This window comes from Neovison vison, chromosome 5, assembly GCF_020171115.1.
Source record: "Neovison vison isolate M4711 chromosome 5, ASM_NN_V1, whole genome shotgun sequence".
NCBI classification, from domain to species: Eukaryota; Metazoa; Chordata; class Mammalia; order Carnivora; family Mustelidae; genus Neogale; species Neogale vison.
This window is the reverse complement of record NC_058095.1, coordinates 152,726,752-152,749,032: the sequence shown is the minus strand read 5'-3', so window position 1 is coordinate 152,749,032 and position 22,281 is coordinate 152,726,752. Positions and strand designations below refer to the sequence as shown.

Genomic DNA, 22,281 nt, shown 5'->3' with positions numbered 1-22,281 from the left:
CAGTCTAAGGAATATTTCAAACCCACTTAAATTTCTAGGAAAATACTATGTAAACTAAAATGTACAATAATTATGTAAATAAATGACACTGGGTTAATTTTGTCTTTTAAAAGAGAAATGTAGCATTCCTCCCTACTGTGAACTCAAATATACTAGAATGTGTATAAATATATGTTTCAGGAGTGTCCTTTAATAGTGTATTTTATGTGACTCTTCACGCCACAAGTCATTTCTTTAAAATTGGCAACCATCAGCTATACTTTCATTGAAGACATTCACTGTAAATATCTTATTTCCTTCATCCTACAATTTTAGCCAAAATTTCAGTCCAAGAATAAGTAGACATGAGGAGTTAATTAAAGCGAATAGTTGTGGAAGATTCATAATATATATTTACGTTATGTTCTGTGGATAGAAATGAAGCTCTGTACTCATTGCCTTAGCTTTTTGCCCACTTATCCAAACAAACAAACAAACAAACAAACAAGGACTGTTCAATATTTATTGAGGCCGATTAACATGTACTGTGCTAGTTATTGCCACGGATGCTAAAAATACGGAAGACGTGAGTCCTAGGGGAAACACCACCTGAATAGGGGAAATAAGTAAGTATTGTATTCAAATTCTAAAGTGAGACTTACAAGTGATATATGACAGAAAATAAAGAGCTTACGGGATTTGAAGGAGGGATAGATCATAACAAGTAGGAACAATTGGGAAAAGAAGGGTAGACTTAGGAAGCGACACCTGAATAGAAGTTCCAGAACAAGGTCTTCGGGGTGTGTGTGTGTGTGTGTTACTGTTTTATTTGGGAAAATGAGCAGGGTCTTCTAAGGAAAGGCATATACTAAGCAAATGTATGGAAATGGAAAAAAAAAAAAAAAAAGAGAGATCAGCACCTTCAAGAGATCCAGTTTCCTTATAAGGTGGCGGAGTTACTGGAAAAAGGGAATGGATCAGTGCATTCTCCTCAACTATTTTTCCCAGCTACTGCTTCTCTTTACCATATATTTTAATATTTATAATAAATTAACAGCCTTCTGAAGAGAAAAAGAATCATTCTTGACTAGGAGCCAGAATCTTGAGGCTCCCCTCTGCCCAGTTAAATAAAACCGAATGTTTTGATTTGATGAATCATATTTACTGGAAAACCACCTAACTCTGCTGCAAGCTTTTCTTTTTGAGCCTGATTAAGTAAATGCAGGAGCTTTGGGGTCAGTCCTTGGTTTAAATCAAGACTCAGGGAAAGCTGTGTGATTTCTGCTGATAATGACATGAGCAACTATGACTTTCCCGTGCGTCTTTTCACCTGCCACCCTCAAAACCAGATCCGCTGAAACTTTAATGCGTACAGTACCACCTGGGGTTCCTGTTAACCTGGGGATTCCGATTCTGTAGGCCTGGGGTGGGGCCTGAGATTCTGCATTTCTAATGAGCTCACAGGTGATGTTGCAGCGACCGCTACTCTGTGGACCACTTTTGAATACAAAGGTTAAAAAAGAGAGGTTTCCAGCCAGCAGTATCATTATCACTTGGGAACTTGATAGAGGAGAAATGCAAATTCTTGTCTCTCCCCACCCCGCCCATACCCAACACACGCACGCACCAGATCGTGTGAGGCCAACAGCCAGTGTTGTTGTTTTTAAAGATTTTATTTATCTAATTGACCGGGAGAAAAAGACGGTGAGAGAGCACAAGCAGGGGAAGCAGGAGAGGGAGAAGCAGGCTCCCCACCCAGGAGGGATCCTGACGCGGCGCTCCATCCCAGGTCTCCAGGATCATGACCTGAGCTCACCAAGGCAGACGCTTAACTGACTGAACCATCCAGGCTTCCCCCCAAACACCCTGCATTCTAACAAGCCCTCCACGTGAGGTCACTGGCTTCCAAACCTGACTGCCCACTTGAATCACCTGGGGGCGGGGTGGGTTAACTACTACCCGGCATCAGGCTTTCTCAAAGCCCTACCAGATGACTCTAATATGCAATAAAATTTAGAAGCCCATAAAGTCGACAACTGAACCTTGATGGGCCTTATTTTCCGCCCGGGGAAACGTGGATAAAATCCACAACAGCCCCTGCCTTTGGTTCCAAATGTTGGCATCTGCACCCAGCCTCAGACGGCCGCAATCCCAGTTCGCTCTCCGGGAGCCCAGACTCCCCTCCCCGCGTCCCGCAGCCTCCGCCCGAGAACCAGAGGCCGGGATCGCAGGTCCGCCAGAGCGTCGGCCGCGGCGAGACTCGATCCGGCCCCGCCCGCACCTACGTGGCTCCAGAATCCAGCCCCGGGGGGCGCCCGGGACGGCGCGGGAGCGGGACGCGCATGCGCTCGCTGCCCGCCCGGCCCCGGCTCTGAGTAACGGACTCGAGCTCCCCCCACCGGAAGTGGGCGGCCGCGCGGCGGGAGGAGCCGGCTGTACCGTGGCGGCTGCGGGCTGTGGTCGCGGGGTCCGAGGGGCTCGCGCTTCCCCCTCCGCGCCATGGCAAAGGCCGCGGACGTGGTGCGGCTGCTCCTGGGCTCCACGGCGCTGTGCTTCTCGCTGCTCGGCGCCCGGACGGCCTCGGCGTCCAAGGCGGTGACGGCCCACTTGGCCGCGAAGTGGCCCGAGACGCCGCTGCTGCTGGAGGCCAGGTGGGTGCGGGCCGGCCGTTCCCTGCCGAGCCCAGCGCGGAGGGAGGGTCGGCGGGGCTGTGGGCTCGCGGGTCCCTGCCGGCCCCTCGGACCCCGTCTCGCCGGCGGCCGGCCCTCCAGCTCCTTGCACCGCGGCTGCAGGCGCCCTCGTGCTGGGCGTCGGGGCATCACCTCATCCCCTGCGACCCCGTGCGCCGCACTCCCTTGCAATTCCTTTCCCCCCGCGCCGTTCCTTCTTTGCCTCGCCCACGGTTTTCCAAACTTCGGGGCCTTTGTTGAACTTGTTTGGATTTCATTAGCGTTTACGAAAAAGATAGGAAGAGCGGGAGCTGGAGTGTGGCGTTTAATGCAGGCAACTTCCATGGACGCAGGCGGTTCTTCTTAGGAGCCGGTACTGGCAGCACCGAGTTTCACAGCGACTCCACCGACCGGCTCCTGGGCTTCCTGCGGAGAAGGCAGCTTCCCACAACTCAGTTCTTCCCCGAGTGTCCTCCGCTGAAATTAGTTCATATCACTTTGCAGAGCCAAAACTTAGAGCTATTGAATTTTGCTCTTCGTATTCTAGAAGTTAAAATTTGAAAGTTCCTTTCTTTAGTTAGCATGAACTTTTTAACACCAGTTTTTGACAGTTCGCCAAAGAAACAGCTTATGGTCCTAAAAAGAGCCCATCGCCTGACACTACACTGCATATTTAAGATACTAAAACAGTTTAATTGAGATATAATTAACCGTACGTATTAGTTTCAGGTGTAGTAATATTCAGTATTTGTATATATTGTGAAATCATAGCCGTAAGTCTGGTTAACATCCATCACCTAACACGGCTTTGTTAGCCAAAAAGTTTGGCTTTTTTTCCTCATGTTGAGGACTTTTAACATCTCTTAGCAACTTTCAAATATGCAGACCAGTACAATTAACTGTAGTCACCATCCTATGCATTATGGACCTATGACTTATTTTATAACTGCAAGTTTGTACTGGTTAAGCTTAAAAATAAGTTATTTTACCAGCAAAAATGGGCTTATTCAGGAATAATACAGAACTGCAATTAGGAACTATCAAATTATGGCAAAAACCACAGGCAAGTCTAACAAAGGAGAGGAATGTTATTTTTTGGAGACTGAGAAAGTTTGGAGGGATAGTTTGGAACAAGAACCTTTGGAGAAAAGCCAGAGCGGGTATGATGACAGTTTCTCTCTGGTTGAGTTGCAGGACTAATCAATTTCTTGTAGGAGATGCAAAATTCATCTTTCTCTATTGATGATCCCTGTTGAAAATTTTCTGTTAGGAGTCTGCAATTGACAGTTCTTACTGTAATTGACATGGAGTGGTGCAGCAACCCCTTCTCCATCCCTAATCCACTTTAATGAAGTTTCTGTTTAATAATTTTTACATTTCACCCTTTTGATCAAAATCTTTCCTTGAAAGCATCACGGACCAAAAGTCAGGTTTCATATTTAGTGGTGCTGTCGCTCAGTGCCAGAAAGGATCTTTCCCACTTATCTTGGCCAACATTGATGGAAAGTACATAGGTTTGGAAACCACTTAAAAGCCGCATTTGAGTAACAGGAAGGGAAGTGCCTCAGGAGTTTTCCTTCCTAACCATCTAAAGTCTGTATGAATTCAAGACTGTTAAGTATTGGAGATTCTCTCCTTATTGGGTACATCATTTTTATAAAAGTTTGATAGGCGACTAAATACAAAAATAATTACATAAAAACAGAAGAAGTAATATAACTTCCAAATTGTATGATGGTTCTAAATGGGGCCCCCTAGGTCAGAAAGTATCCAGCTGAATACATATACTGGCACTTAATCCGACTTAAGGGAGAAAAGTTCTCCCTATGCAGGCAAACCTGGAGTCCTGTATGCCTCCTGGAAGTCCCCATTTAAAGTAGCCATGAAGACAAAATAATACGTTAAGAGCACACTGGAAGAATCAACCACATGTCTTTGAGAGATTAAGTGCAGGTATAAACATGAAGCAATAACTAATGAAATTTTTGCAAAAATAGCAAAACTTCAAAAATAGTACTGTTATCTTGAAAGAACCATTTGAAAACAGATGTTATCCAGTAATACAACCTGTGAGGTTGCAAATTCAGAAACCATGAATTTGAATAAGAATTCAGAATCAGATAATAGTGCAGATGAAAAACATTCATAAATTCTGAATTTTCTAACCCTTCAGAAAAAGCAAGTGAAATTTAATTTGTAATGGGATCATGATGAGCCTGTTGCTGAAAAGCCATACTCAAGAGGTTTCTCCCTTTTACAAGGGTTTGGAAAATGCGCACAAGATTATTTCCTTTCTAAGAAAGAGATAGTAGAAGCAAACAGTGCAGAAAAGTTATACAGGCCTGGTCCAGACAAGCTAAGAAAACTGTATCGTGAGATGTGGTTTGCTTTCATTCGAGGAAATCTTTGCTTGGAGGTCCCCAGATGGTGTAGAGGTCCAGTCAGGGTTTAATGATTTCTCTAAATGTGTCCCATGAATCCAAGAGCCTATTCCTTGGAGTCTGGTGCCACAGGGATTAGCAGTTCCCGATAAGAGCCTTTCCAGCAAGATTGAGTAGTCTTTCTGGAGGTGCCTTTTTCTAGAGATGATATCTCCAGTTTGCAAGATGTGATGCTTACGGTCATCATCTCTCAGCAATGAAAAAGATCACTCTGCCTCACGTGGTTTTTCATAGAAGTAATTAGGCTTTTTTTTTTTTTAAAGGAAGCCATCTGACTTTTTTTTTTTTTTAAAGATTTTATTTATTTATTTGACAGAGATCACAAGTAGGCAGAGAGGCAGGCAGAGAGAGGAGGAAGCAGGCTCCCTGCTGAGCAGAGAGCCCGATGTGGGGCTCGATCCCAGGACCCTGGGATCATGACCTGAGCCGAAGGCAGAGGCTTTAACCCACTGAGCCACCCAGGCGCCCCAGGCGCCCCAGGCTTTTTCATTATTGAAGTATATCCCCTTTTTTCTACTGTGGGCCAAAGGAGCTGTAGGAGCCAAGTGCATTGGACCTCCGTGACCATCTCAAAGGAGGAGAGTTTGAGTTTCAAAGGGGTGGATCTGAGATTTAGAAGAACCAGTGGCAGTGCTCTTGGTGAAGGTATTTGGAGGATCTCAGCAAATTTTGCCAATTGAGTCTTAATAGTGTTGTTAATATGCTCAACTCATGGGGAATCGAGGATGATCTACACTATGACATTGATAAAACTGGACAAACAGTGCAGACATCAAAGCACCTGCTCCTTAAAGTGGGCTCCCAATCACTGTGAAGTTTGAGAGGGTTCCCCAGGTACAGATCACTTTTCTAACAGAATTTTTAGCCATGATAAAAACAGCAGCTCTTTACAAGGGAAAGCTTCAGTCCACTGAGAAAACATATAGACTGTTACTGAAACTTGTTTCTGTCCATGCGATGGGAAAGCACTATGAAATCCATCTGTGCAAACAGGTTTCCCTGAATTGTGTTTTTGACAGGTGGGGCAAGTGAGGTAGCCCTTCTTGCAACCTCATTAATATGTCCCCACCAGTATTGGTTCATGAATTCTATCTTGTGTCAGTAGACCACAGTGGTTTAAGGCATGTATAGTGGTAAGTAGTAGGAACTTGGAAGATTTCTGGTAGGGCCAGATTGTTATTTGGTCCAAACCAGATTTCTCTCTTTTTATTGAACCAACAATTATTAGATTTCCAATATTGTTTTCCCCTCTCGGGCAATTGTTAGGTATCTCCTCTTTTTTTTTTTTTTTTGAAGATTATTTATTGGATAGAGCGTGAGAATGTGCGCATGCACACATGCGGAGGGGAGAGGCAGATTCCCTGCTCAGCGGGGAGTCTGGTGTGGGGGTTGATCCCAGGACTCCAAGGTCATGACTGAAGCCGAAGGCAGATGTTTAACTGAGCCACCCAGGTGCTCCACTTGTTGGGTATCTTCTGGTGGTCTTTCTGAATTATCATTTCCAGAACATCTCTTTGGACCATGACAGGTTTCTTTGAGAGCAGTGTTTTGGGCAGAAATATCAATCAGATGGTTTCCTTTGGTCTCAGGATGTTGAGTCTGGAATGCCCAGGAGCCATAAACAGCCAGAGCAGCCAGCAAAATGTGGCATCTAACAAATTTTGGACATAAGAGCCATTTTTTATTTTAGCCCTGTTGGAGGTAAGGAATCTTTGTTTCCATAATCCAAAGTCCTGAGCTACCCCAAAGGCACACCTGCTATCAGTATAAATGTTTACGGTTTTGCCCTTAGCTAAAATACAGGGGTGGTTAAAAGGGATCTTATGATGATTTCGTCAGGAATGTCTCTGAGGCCAGGGTAATATCCGTGGGCCAATGGGTCTAATTGTTGACTGTAATACCCTGTGGGTTCCTGTGTTTTGGGGTGAGTACTCCCAAAGTTATTCGCTTCCCTTTCATATGCAGAGATACCTATGTCTTCCTGATCTTTCCAAATAGTAGGGTGAGGTTTTGCCTTTTTTAGTAAATCTTCTAGAAATTGAGCCATAAGAGAGAAATTTGGAATCCAGTTTCAACAGTAGTCAGCCAGTTGAAAAAAACCTTGTAATTGGCCTCAATTTTAGGTTTTTGGAAAGTTCAGAATGCCATGAAATCTCCCTAGATCTACATGCCCCAAGGTGCCCCAAGTATCAAACCTGAGTTTGAGCAAACAGATTTTTCTTTGGAGTGTTTATTTCCCTTTAAGGCCAAAAGTTTTAACAGATGAATGCTGTCTTCCTATGAAGAGGTTTGAGAAGGAGAACGGAGAAGAAGATCATCTAGGTATTTTAACCAACTAGAGCCTGTAAAAAAACAAAAAAAACAAAAAAACTTAACATCCAAATCAGCTTCTAAGGTTTGTGAAAAGAAGGACTCTGTGAAACTCGGGGGGCATTACTGTCCAGGTGTCTTTCCATTCTTCCTAAGTGAAAGCAAAAAGATACTGGTTGATCTTTATCAAGAATGCATTGTGTAGATGAGTTACAGTGAAAAATTTGCTGCCAATGGGAGTGGATGTCCATGTATGGGTAAGGAACAGCAGGGTCCTGAGGGATAACAATGCCATTTGTTGTTCAGAAGTCCTGCACAAACCCCCATCCTTGGCCATTGGATTTCCTCATAGGTAAAATAGGCATATTATAGGGATAATAGGCCTTGAGCTTTGTAATCTTCTGTCATGGGGCTTGATGCCTTGAAAGGCTTCTTTACTTATAGGATATTCATTAATTCTCAGGAGAGGTTTTGAGGAATCTATTTGAGTCTTGATGGGAGGCACACTATGAATTCTGCCAATACTAGTTGAAGATCTTGTCCATCGGGGATGGACCCAATAGGGCAAATGATCAGTGTCCTCGGACTCAGCAGTAGTGTTGTCAGAGTCAGAGCAAATAAAAGATGTCAAAGATTCATTTAATTTACCTGGTTGCCTATTTTGTTTACTGAGTTCAGATTCTAGAATTATTTCCCCTTTTGGGAGAAAGGAATTTTGGTGTATTTTTCTAAGGACTCTCAGCCCAGTAAATGAAGAACGAAGGAGAAAGGTATGGGTATCAGAGTGCTTAGACAAAAGGGAGTAGGTTCAGAGATAGGAACCCATTGAGGTTTATTGGAGACCCCCCACTTTACTACTCCAGGGCAGGGACTGCTTCATAGCCATGGGGGGCTGAGCACCAAGAGTGTAGCTCTGGTATCAATGAGGACAGAGATGCATTCCCAGTCTGAAGGGTGGTTTCTCTGAGTTGATTAAGGAGGAGGACTGGGAAGAGCCTCTGTAGCTCCTTAGAGCCCTGTTCTTGGGAATTAGGAGGATCCTGGAGATACCGGCTAGGGGGCTGAAGGTACCAGGAGCTCCTAAGCCAAAAACAACTTTTTCCCCAATATCCTGGCTCTTTGCAAATACTAAAAACTAGTATGTTTTTTGTTTTGTTCAGGGGCTTTCATTTGCCAGAGATGAAAATGAAGAATTTTAAGAATTTTATTTTGGGGATGGGGTGACACATCTGGGATGACTATATCTAGAATAAACATAGTTTCCCATTCAACCCTGTTCCTTTTAACTAAATGAGAATGCACTATAAACATAGAATTAAATGCTACCTACATGGATTCAGCATTTAAAGGAACATCAGAATTTAAGGACAATTTGGAGGTGATTATAATAGTCATGAATGGGTTTGCCAGGCTTTTGTGTGCTAGCCTAAATCAACAGTGATTTTGCTCAATCAACAGGCTTGGGAAAAGGACTATACTTGCTCAGTGGAGATTTCCAGCAAGTGTTTTGCATCTTGCCAAAAGTTAGGTGTCTGTTTCTCTAAACCCCATTCAGGATCTTCTCTGTGGAGTAGTTTTATCCAGTGTTTGGCCCGAACCTCACCAACAAGCATGTGGACGAATTGATACAAATCTGAGAAACCAGGTTGCTAAGTTTGAACAACTATGCTAAATTCTTCAGCAAACCTATCGAGGTCCTCAGTCACTTTGGGGGCGAAAAATAATTTCAGCTAGAGAATTAGAGGAGGGAAACTGAGGGTATAGAGGAGGGGCAGGCAGTATGGAAAGGAAGGAGGATGATGGCGTGGGAGGCAGAGTTTGAGCACAAGGTGGCCGCCGCATCTTGAGACAAGATGGCAGGGAGAAAAGCGAGACCTCAGAAACTACTGTGTCTTTGTAATTGTTTGCCTCAGCTAATCTAGAAATTGTATTTTTCTGAGAGGCAATTTTAGATTTCTGATAACCTTTGGAAGCTTCAAAACACCAATCCAAATAGGCATCCACACAGCTTTCACAATTTCAGAGCCATGGTGGCCCAGTTCAACCTTCAGAAAAGTGTTAGGGGAGATCAGATAATGGCCATTGCAGTTCTAAATTACTTTTGGTTAAGTCGCTGCATTTATTTAGAAATGTGGATGAAGAGGAACCATAGTTTTGTTTTTGTTTTTTTTTTAACATATTATTTGTTTCAGAGGTACAGGTCTGTGATTGATCGATCAGTCTTACACAATTCACAGCACTCACCATAGCACATACCCTCCCCAGTGTCCATCACCCAGCCACCCCATCCTTCCCACCCCCTCCCTCCAGCAACCCTCAGTTTATTTCCTGAGATTAAGAGTGTCTTATGGTGTATCTCCTTCTCTGGTTTCGTCTTGTTTCATTTTTCCCTCCCTTCCCCTATGATCCTCTGTCTTATTTCTCAAATTCCTCATATCAGTAAGATCATATAATAATTGTCTTTCTCTCATTATTTCGGTATAGTTCCATCCATGTTATTGCAAATGGCAAGATTTCATTTTTTAATGGCTACATAATCGTGTGTGTGTGTGTACACCACATCTTCCTTATCTATTCATCTGTTTTAGGTTCTTTCCATAGTTTGGCTATTGTAGCCATTGCTGCTATAAACATTGGGGTGCACATGCCTGTGCTCGCTTCGGCAGCACATATACTAAAAAATGGGGTGCACATGCCTGTTCGGATCATTACATTTGTATCTTTGAGGTAAATACCCAGTAGTGCAATTGCTGGGTTGTAGGGTAGCTCTATTTTCAATTTTTTGAGGAACGTCTATAGTGTTTTCCAGAGTAGCTGCACCAGCTTGCATTTCCACCAGCAATGTAGGAGGGTTCCCCTTTCTCTGCATCCTGTCATTTCCTGACTGGTTACTTTTAGCCATTTTGATTGGTGTGAGGTGGTATCTCATTGTGGTTTTGATTTGTATTTCCTTGATGCCGAGTGATTTTGAGTACTTTTTCATGTATCTATTGACCATTTGGATGTCTTCTTTGTAGAAATGTCTGTTCATGTCTTCTGTCCACTTCTTTGGATTATTTGTTCTTTGGGTGTTGAGTTTGTTAAGTTCTTTATAGATTTTGGATACTAGCCCTTTATCTGCTATGTCATTTGCAAATATCTTCTCCCATTCTTTGGGCTGACTCTTAGTTTTGTTGACTGTTTGCTTTGTTGTGCAAAAGCTTTTGATCTTGATGAAGTCCCAATGGTTCATTTTGCCCTTGCTTCCCTTGCCTTTGGTGATGTTTTTAGGAAGAAGTTGCTGTGCCGAAGGTTGAAGAGTTGCTGCCTGTGGTCTCCTCAATGATTTTGATGGATCCCTGTCTCGCGGCGCCTGGATGGCTCAGTGGGTTAAGCCACTGCCTTCGGCTTGGGTCATGATCTCAGGGTCCTGGGATCGAGTCCCGCATCGGGCTCTCTGCTCAGCAGGGAGCCTGCTTCCCTTCCTCTCTCTCTGCCTGCCTCTCTGCCTACTTGTGATCTCTCTCTGTCAAATAAATAAATAAAATCTTAAAAAAAAAAAAAAAGGTCATTGATGGATCCCTGTCTCACATTGAGGTCTTTCATCTATTTTGAATTTATTTTTGTGTATGGTAAAAAGAAATGGTTCAGTTTCATTCTTCTGCATGTAGCTGTCCAGTTTTCCCAAGACCATTTGTTAGAGACTTTTTTTCCATTGGACCTCTGTTCCTGCTTTGTCAAAGATCAGTTGACCGTAGAGTTGAGGGTCCATCTCTGGGCTCTCTGTTCTGTTCCATTGATCTGTGTTTCTGTTTTTGTGCCAGTACCATACTGTCTTGTTGATTACAGCTTTGTAATAGAGCTGCAAGTCCAGAATTGTGATGCCACCAGCTCTGGTTTTCTTTTTCAACAGTCCTCTGGCTATTTGGGGTCTTTTCTGGTTCCATATGGATTTTGGAATTATTTGTTCCATTTCTTTGAAAAAAGTTGCTGGTATTTTGTTAGGGATTACGTTAAATGTGTAGATTGCTCTAGGTAGTATAGACATTACTTGTTTTTCCAATCCACGAACATGGAAAGTTTTTCCATTTCTTTGTGTCTACCTCAATTTCTTTCATGAGTATTCTATAGTTTTCTGAGTACAGATTCTTTGCCTCTTTGGTCAGACTTATTCCTAGGTATCTTATGATTTTGGATGCAGTTATAAATGGGATAGACTCCTTAATTTCTATTTCTTCTGTCTTGTTGTTGGTGTAGAGAAATGCAACTGATTTCTGTGCATTGATTTTATGTCCTGACACTTTACTGATTCCTATATGAGTTCTAGCAGTTTTGGGGTGGAGCCTTTTGGGTTTTCCACATAAAGTATCATATCAACTGCAAAGAGTGAGAGTTTGACTTCTTTTTTGCCAATTTGGATGCCTTTTATTTCTTTTTGCTGTCAATTGCTGAGGCTAGGACTTCTATTACTGTATTGAATAGCAGTGGTGACAGTGGTCATCCCTGCCGTGTTCCTGACCTTAGGAGAAAAACTCTGTTTTTCCGCATTGAGAATGGTATTTGCTCTGGGTTTTTCATAGATGGCTTTTATGTTATTGAGGTATGTACCCTCTATGCCTACACTGTGTAGAGTTTTGATCAAGAAAGGTTGCTGTTCCTTGTCAAATGCTTTTTCAGCATCTATTGAGAGTATCATATGGTTCTTGTTCTTTCTCTTGTTAAAGTATTGTATCACATTGATTGCTTTGCAGATGTTGAACCAACATTGCAGCCCAAGAATAAATCCCATTTGGTTGTGGTGAATAATCCTTTTAATGTACTGTTGGATCCTATTGGCTAGTATTTTGGTGAGAATTTTTGCATCTGTGTTCTTCAGGGTTATTGGTCTGTAATTCTCCTTTTTGTTGGGGTCTTTGTCTGGTTTGGGGATCAAGGTAATGCTGGCCTCATAAGGTGAGTTTAGTTTTCCTTCCATTTCTATTTTTTGGAACAGTTTCAAGAGAATAGGTATTAGTTCTTTTTAAAATGTTTGGAAGAATCCCCCCTGGGAAGCTCTCTGGCCCTGGGCTCTTGTTTGTTGGGAGATTTTTGATGACTGCTTCAATGTCCTAACTGGTTATGGGTCTGTTCAGGTCTTCTGTTTCTTCCTGGTTCAGTTGTGGTACTTTATACGTCTCTAGGAATGCATCCATTTCTTCCAAATTGTCTAATTTGCTGGCATATAGTTGCTCTTAATATATTCTTATAATTGTATTTCTTTGGTGTTGACTGTGATCTCTCCTCTTTTTTTCATGGTTTTATTAACTTGGGTCCTTTCTCTTTTTGATAAGTTTGTCCAGGGGTTTATCAATCTTATTAATTCTTTCAAAGAACCAGTTTCCTAGTTCCGTTGATCTGTCCTACTGTTCTTTTGGTTTCTCTTTCATTGCTTTCTTCTGTGATCTTTATTATCTCTCTTCTCCCACTGGAGTGGAGAGAAGGCTTTATTTGCTGTGCTTTCTCCAGCTCCTTTAGGAGTACGGTTAGGTATGGATTTGAGACCTTTGTTGTTTCTTGAGAAAGGCTTGTCTTGCTATATACTTTTCTCTCAGGAACACTTTTGCTGCATCCCATAGATTTTGAACAGTTTTGTTTTAATTTTCATTTGTTTCCATGAATTTTTTCAATTCTTCTTTAATTTCCTGGTTGACCCATTCATTCTTTAGTAGGGTGCTGTTTAGCATCCATGTATTTGAGTTCTTTCCAACTTTCCTTTTGTGGTTGAGTTCTAGTTTCAAAGCACTGTGGTCTGAAAATACGCAGGGAATTTTCCCAGTGATTCCAGTGATCCCAATCTTTTGGTACCAGCTGAGACCTGATTTGTGGTTCGGGATGTGATCTATTCTGGAGAATGTTCCACGTGCACTAGAGGAGAATGTGTATTTTGTTGCTTTGGGATGGAGTGTTCTGAATATATCTGTGATGTCCATTTGGTCCACTATGTCATTTAAACTCTTTATTTCCTTGCTGATCTTTTGCTTAGATGATCTGTTCATTTCAGTGAGGGGGGGTGTTAAAGTCCCCTACTATTGTTGTATTACTGTCCGTGTGTTTCTTTGATTTTGTTATTAATTGGCTTATATAATTGGCTCCTCCTATGTTAGAGACATAGATATTTAAAATTGTTAGCTCTTCTTGTGGGACAGACACTTTAAGTATGATATAGTGTCTTCCTCGTCACTTATTATAGTCTTTGGCTTAAAATCTAATTTATCTGATACAAGGATTGCCAACCTAGTTTTCTTCTGATGTCCATTAGCATGGTAAATTGTTTTCCACCCCCTCACTTTAAATCTGGAGGTGTCTTTGAGTCTAAAATGAGTTTCTTATAGACAGCATATCAATGGGTCTTGTTTTTTAATTCATTCTGATACACTGTGTCTTTTGATTGGGGCATTTAGTCCATTTACATTCAGGGTAACTATTGAAAGAAACGAATTTAGTGCTATTGTATTGCCTGTAAGGTGACTGTTACTGCATATTGTCTCTACTCCTTTCTGATCTGTTACTTTTTAGGCTGTCTCTTTGCTTAGAGGATCCCTTTTAATATTTCCTCGAGGGCTGGTTCAGTGTTGCCAAATTCTTTTAGTTTTTATTTGTCCTGGAAGCTTTTTATCTTTCCTTCTATTTACAACAACAGCCTATCTGGATATAGTGTTCTTAGCTACATATTTTCCTTGCTTAGTGTTCTGAATATATCATGCCAGTCCCTTCTGACCTGCCAGTTCTCTGTGTATAGGACCGCTGCCAATCTAATATTTCTACCATTGTATGTTACAGATCTCTTGTCCTGAGCTGCTTTCAGGATTTTCTCTTTGTCACTGAGACTTTAAGTTTTAGTATTAGATGACAGAGTGTGGACCTGTTTTAACTGATTTTGAGGGGATTTCTCTGTGCTTCCTGGATTTTGATGCTTGTTCCCTTCACCAAATTAGGGGTTCTCTGCTATAATTTGCTCCAATATACCTTCTGTCCCCCTATTTTTCTTCTGGGATCCCAATTGTTCTAATATTGTTTTGCCTTATGGTATCACTTATCTCTCAAATTCTCCCCCTGTGATCCAGTAGTTGTTTATCTCTCTTTTTCTCAGCTTCTTTATTCTCCATCATTTCGTCTTCTATATCACTAATTCTCTCTTGTGCCTCATTTTTCCTAGCAGTTAGAGCCTCCATTTTTTTTAATCGCACCTCATTAATAACCTATTTGATTTTTTACTTGGTTAGATTTTAGTTTTTATTTCACCAGAAAGGGATTCTTTGGTATCTTCTATGCATTTTTCAAGCCCAACTAGTATCTTTATAATCATCATTCTGAACTCTAGTTCTGGCATCTTACTAACGCCCATAATGATTAGGTCCCTGGCATTTGTTACTGCCTCTTGTTCTTTTTTCAAGCAGGGGGCACAGGGAGGCTGAGTTTTTCTGCTTATCATTTTGTCCAGAGAAGAATAGATGAATGAGAGAACAAAATGCTAGAAGGGTAGCAACAACCCCAGAAAAATGTACAGTAAACAAATCAGAAGAGACCCAAAACTGGGGGGAAAAGAAAGGAAAAAAATATATATATGATCAGAGGATGCCTACATGACTCAGTCGGTTGAGCTGCTGCCTTTGGCTCGGGTCATGATCCTGGGGTCCTGGGATTGAGTCCTCTGTCAGGCTCCTTGCTCAGGGGGAGCCTGCTTCTCTCTGCCTCTGCCTGCCACTCTGCCTGCTTGTGTGTGTGTGCGCACTCTTTCCCTGACAAATAAATAAATAAAATCTTAAAAAAAAAAAAAAAGAATATGATCAGGCTGGTGAATAGAACAGAGCCACACATTAGATTCTGGCTATATTTTGGTCAGTTAGAAGAAACTTTGTCCCAAAATTTTAAAGAAAGAAAAACATACATAGTCACAGAAATAAGGGTAAATACAACGAAGGGATGGAATATGACTGTAAAAATGAAAATTTTAAAAGTTTTAAAAAGGAATTGATAGGATGTTAAGATTGGAAAGAAGAAAATTTTTTTAAAAAATGGAAAAAGAAAAAAACTAAAGAAAATTTTAAAAATTTACTTTGAAAGACTAAAGAATCACAGGGAAAAAAGCCATGAATTCTATGTGCAGTATTCCCTTAGTATTGGTGTTTTGCAGTTCTCATTGATCGGTAAACTTGGTCTTGGTTCTTGCTGATCTCCTTGGGGAAGGGCCTGTTGCAGAGATTCTCAAGTGTCTTTGCCCAAGGCGGAACTGCACTGCCCTTGCTGGGGGCCAAGCTAAGTAATTTGCTCGGGTTTGTTCTTGGGCCCTTTTGTTCCTGAAGCCTTTCCGTGCAGCTTTGGAGGATGAGATTGAAAATGGCAGCCTCCAATCCTGGGGCCCTACTCCTCAGTGTGCCCTCAGAGAAAAACAGTCAGTCGTGCCTGTCTCCCTGGTCTCTGGCTCCACTTTGTGCTCATCCAGCATGTGACCAAGCATTTCTTTCTCTGGCACACGACCCTGGGTAGAGTTTCCAAACCCAGCAGATTCCTCCAGTATTCTCCCCTGCCACTCCTCCCGCAGGAGGAAGGGGGAATCTCTCTGGATCTGCTACTTGTTGGATCCCTGCTCAAAGAGCAGTGGCCCGACTGTGCCGCAGATGATGGTTTATAGCAGCCCCGAGCTGAGAGCCCACTCTGTCTCAGCCCACTCTCAGCTCTCTCTGACAGAGAAGCTCTGTCTTCGCAGCCAGCTGCCCGCTCTCGTACCTGAGAGCTCTGCTCCACGCAGGCACCCTTGGTCTTTCTGTGGCCCCAATGGTCCTTAGACCACACTGTCCCAGTGAGGGTTCCAACCCCTCCACTTAGCCACTGGACTGATGTCCCTCAGGGGAGCAGACTTCTAAAAGTTCTGATTTTGTGCTCCACTTGCTGGGATCCGGCTGATGGAGGCTCCCTCTGCCCGCGGTTTATCTTCCCGTATATTGCCTCGGATTCACTTCTCTGCCCGTCCTACCTTCCAGAAAGTGGTCACTTTTCTGTTCATAGAATTGCTGCTATTCTTTTCTTCAATCTCCTGTTGAGTTTGTCGGTATTCAGAATGGTTTGATAACTATCTAGCTGAATTCCTGGGGCCAGACGAAATTTAGATCTCTTCCTCCTCTGCCATCTTGCTCCTCCTTGGGACCATAGTTTTTAAACACAAAACAACCAGGGTCCCAAAATCAGGAGCAGGGTGTGGGAGCTCAAAGCATTTTGATGTTTGGTATCCCATTCTGTAAGTCTTTTTCTAAAGGAGAAAAAAAAAATTCCTAAACAGCACAGTTTCAACAGTAAATGCCTGTTGCAGATGGAGTCAAACTACAAGCCGACGTCGTTCTAGTAGGAATAGTCCAGTGTCAATAAGGAGTCAGATCAAAGACTTGCCCAGTTCCAGTGAACAATCTGGTTCTGAAAAGGATCTGAACTAATCAAAGGTAGCACACGGTTCTAATAGGAACAGGTTGGTTCCAAAAGGAATTGGACTACAGGCTAGTGTAGTTCCAACAGGAGTGTTCTGATACCAAAAAAGGAATTGGACCGAAGGCCAACACAAGGTGCGGTTCCAACAGGAACAGTTTGGTTCTTGAAAAGGAGATCAAAAGCCAAATGAGTACTCTTAGAAAGAACAAGGCCTTAAAATCCCAAAGAAAAGCTTGGAGAGCTCAAACACAAACAGAGCATGGCTAGCAGTCCAGGAGAAAGCTTACCCTCAAACTTCAAGGTGGGCAAGAAAACTGGGAACCAAGTTGCTTTGTGGATATGGGCCCTGTTTGCTCACCAGCCCCGGATTGTTAGGGGTCATCTCTGGATCCTGCCTCCAATCACCAAATAATGTTAATCTTAAAACAGTTATTTTACCAAGAAAAATAGGTTTCCTCAGGAATAACAGAATTGCAATTAGGGACAAACAAACAATGGCAAAACCTATGGCAAGTCTAACAGATGAAGGAGAGCATTGTTATTTTATATAAAGGAAATTGGAAGGGGTTGTTTTGAAGGAAAGTCTGTTGGAGAAAAGCAGGAGTTCAGGGTGATGATGGTTTCTCATTGGCTGAATTGCAGAGGTAGTCAATTTCTTGTAGGTGATGCAAGGTACCTCTTTCCCTCTTGGGCCTGTAGTTGATGATTCTTTCCTATTGAAAATTATTCTGTTAGAAGTCTGTAATTGACATTAAGTCGAAAGCTCCCCTTTCGAGCTTCTTCTGGTATTTCCCCTCAACCCTATTAGTGAGGTTTCCCTTTTTTTTTTTTTAAGATTTTATTTATTTATTTGACAGAGATCACAAGTAGGCAGAGAGGCAGACAGAAAGGAAAGAAAGCAGGCTCCCCACTGAGCAGAAAGCCCGATGTGGGGCTCGATCCCAGGACCCTGGGATCATGACCTGAGCCAAAGGTAGAGGCTTTAACCCACTGAACCACCCAAGCACCCAAGGTTTCCCTTTATTAATTTTCACATACTTTCTGACCACCTCCACCCATTTCACCTATCCAGTGCCTGCCTCTTGCAACCAAGAGAACCAATTTGTTCTCTGTAAATGAGCTTTTTTTTTTTTTAAGATTCCACATATGGGTGAGATCTATGAATATGGATGCTAAGATTCTCAACAAGATCCTAGCAAACAGGAGCCAACAGCACATTAAAAAGATTATCCACCATGACCAGGTGAGATTCATCCCTGGGCTACAAGGATGATTCAACATTTGCAAATCAATCAATGTGATAGAACAAATTAATAAGAGAGAAGAACCAAATGGTTCTCTCGATTGATGCATTAAAAACATTTGACTAAATCCAGCATCCGTTCCTGATTAAACGCTTCAAAGTATGGGGATAGAGGGAACATTCCTGAACTTCATCAAATCTATCTATGAAAGACCCACAGCAAATATCATCCTCAATGGGAAAAGCTTGTAGCCTTCCCGTTGAGATCAGGAACACGACAAGGATGCCCACTCTCACCACTCTTGTTCAACATAGTATTAGAAGTCCTAGCAACAGCAATCAGACAACAAAGAGAAATATAAGGTATCCAAATTGGCAATGAAGAAGTCAAACTCTCTCTCTTCGCAGATGACATGATTCTTTATATGGAAAACCCAAAAGACTCCACCCCAAACTACTAGAACTCATAAAGCAATTCAGCAACGTGGCAGGATACAAAGTCAATGTACAGAAATCAGTGGCTTTCTTATACACTAACAATGAAAATACAGAAAGGGAAATTAGAGAATCGATTCCATTTACTATAGCACCAAGCGGCATAAAATACCTGGGAATAAACCTAACCAAAGAGGTAAAGAACTGTACTCGAGGAACTACAGAACACTCATGAAAGAAATTGAAGAAGACACAGAAAGATGGAAGACCATTCCATGCTCTTGGATCAGAAGAATAACATTGTTAAAATGTCTATACTACCTAGAGCAACCTATACTTTTAATGCCATTCTGATCAAAATTCCACCGGTATTTTTCAAAGAGCTGGAGCAAATAATCCAAGAATTTGTATGGAATCAGAAGAGACCCCGAATTGCTAAGGAAATGTTGAAAAACAAAAATAAAACTGGGGGCATCACGTTACCTGATTTCAAGCTTTACTAGAAAGTTGTGATTACCAAGACAGCATGGTACTGGCATAAAAACAGACACATAGATCGGTGGAACAGAGTAGAGAGCCCAGATATGGACCCTCAACTCTATGGTCAAATAATCTTCGACAAAACAGGAAAAAATATCCAGAGGAAAAAAGACAGTCTCTTCAATAAATGGTGCAGGGAAAACTGGACAGCTATATGTAGAGGAATGAAACTTGACCATTCTCTTACACCGTACACAAAGATAAATTCAAAATGGATAAAAGACCTCAACTTGAGACAGGAATCCATCAGAATCCTAGAGGAGAACATAGGCAGTAGCCTCTTTGATATCAGCCACAGCAACTTCTTTCAAGATCTGTCTCCAAGGCAAAGGAAACAAAAGCGAAGATGAACTTTTGGGACTTCGTCAAGATCAAAAGCTTCTCTGCACAGCAAAGGAAACAGTCAAAAAAACAAAGAGGCAACCCACGGGATGGGAGAAGATACTTGCAAATGACAGTACAGACAAAAGGTTGATATCCAGGATCTATAAAGAACTCCTCAAACTCAACACACACAACACAGACAATCGTATAAAAAAAAAATGGGCAGAAGATATGAACAGACACTTCTTCAATGAAGACATACAAATGGCTATCAGACACGTGAAAAACTGTTCATCATCACTAGCCCTCAGGGAGATTCAAATTAAAACCACATTGAGATACCACCTTATACCAGTTAGAATGGCCAAAATTAGCAAGACAGGAAACAACATGTGTTGGAGAGGATATGGAGAAAGGGGGACCCTCTTACACTGTTGGTGGGAATGCAAATTGGTGCAGCCACTTTGGAAAACAGTGTGGAGATTCCTCAAGAAATTAAAAATAGAGCTTCCCTATGACCCTGCCATTGCACTACTGGGTATTTACCCCAAAGATACAGATGTAGTGAAAAGAAGGGCCATCTGTACCCCAATGTTTATAGCAGCCATGGCCACGGTCACCAAACTGTGGAAAGAACCAAGATGCCCTTCAGCAGACGAATGGATAAGGAAGATGTGGTCCATATACACTATGGAGTATTATGCCTCCATCAGAAAGGATGAATACTCAATTTTTGTAGCAACATGGACGGGACTGGAAGAGATTATGCTGAGTGAAATAAGTCAAGCAGAGAGAGTCAATTATCATATGGTTTCACTTATTTGTGGAGCATAACAAATAGCATGGAGGACAAGGGGAGATGGAGAGGAGAAGGGAGTTGAGGGAAATTGGAAGGGGAGGTGAACCATGAGAGACTATGGACTCTGAAAAACAATCTGAGGGTTTTGAAGGGGTGGGGGTGGGCGGTTGGGGGAACCAGGTGGTGGGTACTAGAGAGGGCACGGATTGCATGGAGCACTGGGTGTGGTGCAAAAACAATGAATACTGTTATGCTGAAAAGAAATTAAAAAAAAAAAAAAGATTCTACATATGGGTGAGATCCTGTGGTTTTTCATGGCTAAATAATATTCTGGTGTATACATAGACCATATTTTCTTTAGCCATTCATCCATTGATGGACACTTAGATTATTTCCGTATCTTGGCTATTATAAACAATGCTGCAATGAACATTAGGTGTATATATCTTTTCCAGTTGATGTTTTTATTTTTTTTCCTGAATATTTACCCAAAAGTGAAATTGCTTGACTATATGGCAGTTCTTTTAAAAAAATTTTTTAGGAGCATTTATATGGTTTTCCATAATGGCTGCACCAATTTGTATTCCCACCAATGGTGCACAAGGGTTTTCTTTCCTCCAAACCTTTAGCAATACTTGCTTTCTCTTTTCGATAATAGATACTCTAAAGGTATGAGGTGGTATCTCATGGTTTTGATTTGCATTTCCTTGATGATCAGTGATGTTGAACACCTTTCTTGTACCTGTTGGCTGTATGAGTTCTTTATGTATTATCAATATTAATATCTTATCAGATGTATGATTTACAAATATTTTTCCTATTTGGTAAGTTGCCATTTCATTTTGTTGATCATTTCCTTTGCTGTGCCAGAGGCATTTTTTAAAAAGATTTTATTTTTTTTGAGAGAGAGTGAGAGCATGAGCATGGTAAGGAACAGGGGAGGAGGTAGAGGGAGACTCCCCACTGAGCAAGAAGCCAGATACAGGGCTCCATCCCAGGACACTGGATCATGACCTGAGCTAAAGTCAGATGTTCAAATGACTGAGCCACCCATTTGCCCCTGTGCAGAGGCATTTTAGTTATAATGCCACTTGTTCCTTTTTGCTTTTGTTGCCTTTGCTTTTGGTATCAAATCCAAAAAATCATTGCAAAGACCAGTGTCAAGAAGCTTACTGCCTATATTTTCTTCAAGAGGTTTTGTTGTTTCAGATCTTGTGTTCAAGTTTTTAATTCAAATTAATTTTTGTGTATGATGTAAGGTTGGGGTGAAGTTTCTTTTGCATGTGGCTGTCCAGTTTTCCCAACACCATTTATTGAAGAGACTGTCTTTTTTCCATTATATCTTCTTGGCTCCTCTGTTATAAATTAATTGGCTGTGTGTGTGTGTGTATGAATTTATTTCTGGGCTCCCTAGTCTGTACCATTGATCAGTGTGTCTGTTTTTCTACCAGTCCCATACTGTTTTGATTATTATAGCTTCGTGATGTAGTTTGAAATCAGGAAGCCTGTTGCGTCTGGCTTTGTTGTTCTTTCTCAGGATTGCTTTGGATATTCAGGGTCATTTGTGGATTGTTCTGTTTTTGTGAAAAAATGGCATTGGCATTTTGATAGGGATTGCCTTTAATCTGTGAATTGCTTTGGGTAGTGTGGACCCTTTAACAATATTTAATTCATTTAATCCATGAATAATAGAGTATGTTTCCATTTATTTGTGTCTTTAATTTCTTTTATATCAGTGTCTTACAGTTCTCAGTGTATAGACTTTTACCTCGATTAAATGTATTCATAGGTATTTTATTCTTTTTGATGCAACTGTAAATGGGACTGTTTTTAAACTTATCTTTCTGATATTTTAGTATCAGAAATGCAACAGATTTTCATATATTGGTTATGTATTCTGCCACTTAATTTATTAGTTCTAATAGTTTTTTGATGGAGTTTTAAGCTTTTCTATATATAATATGTCATCTTCAAAACAGTGACAGTTTTACTTTCTCCTTTGTGATTTAGATGTTTTTTCTTTTTCTTTCCTAATCGCCCTTGCTAGAATTTCAAGTACTATGTTGAATAAAAGTGCTGAGAGTGAGGGTCCTTGTCTTGTTC

General features: G+C 41.6%; 1 protein-coding gene across 2 annotated transcripts in view; it reads left to right on the top strand.

Moving 5' to 3' along the window:
• The first annotated feature begins 2,422 nt into the window (after positions 1 to 2,422).
• The window catches only part of UGGT2 (UDP-glucose glycoprotein glucosyltransferase 2), a 197,357-nt gene continuing 177,498 nt past the window's right edge, over positions 2,423 to 22,281 (top strand). For both annotated transcript variants that reach the window (XM_044249974.1, XM_044249975.1), the window contains exon 1: positions 2,423 to 2,630. In XM_044249974.1, coding sequence (XP_044105909.1) covers positions 2,479 to 2,630 — 152 coding nt within the window. In that variant the 5' untranslated portion in view covers positions 2,423 to 2,478. The remainder of the gene's footprint in view (positions 2,631 to 22,281) is intronic.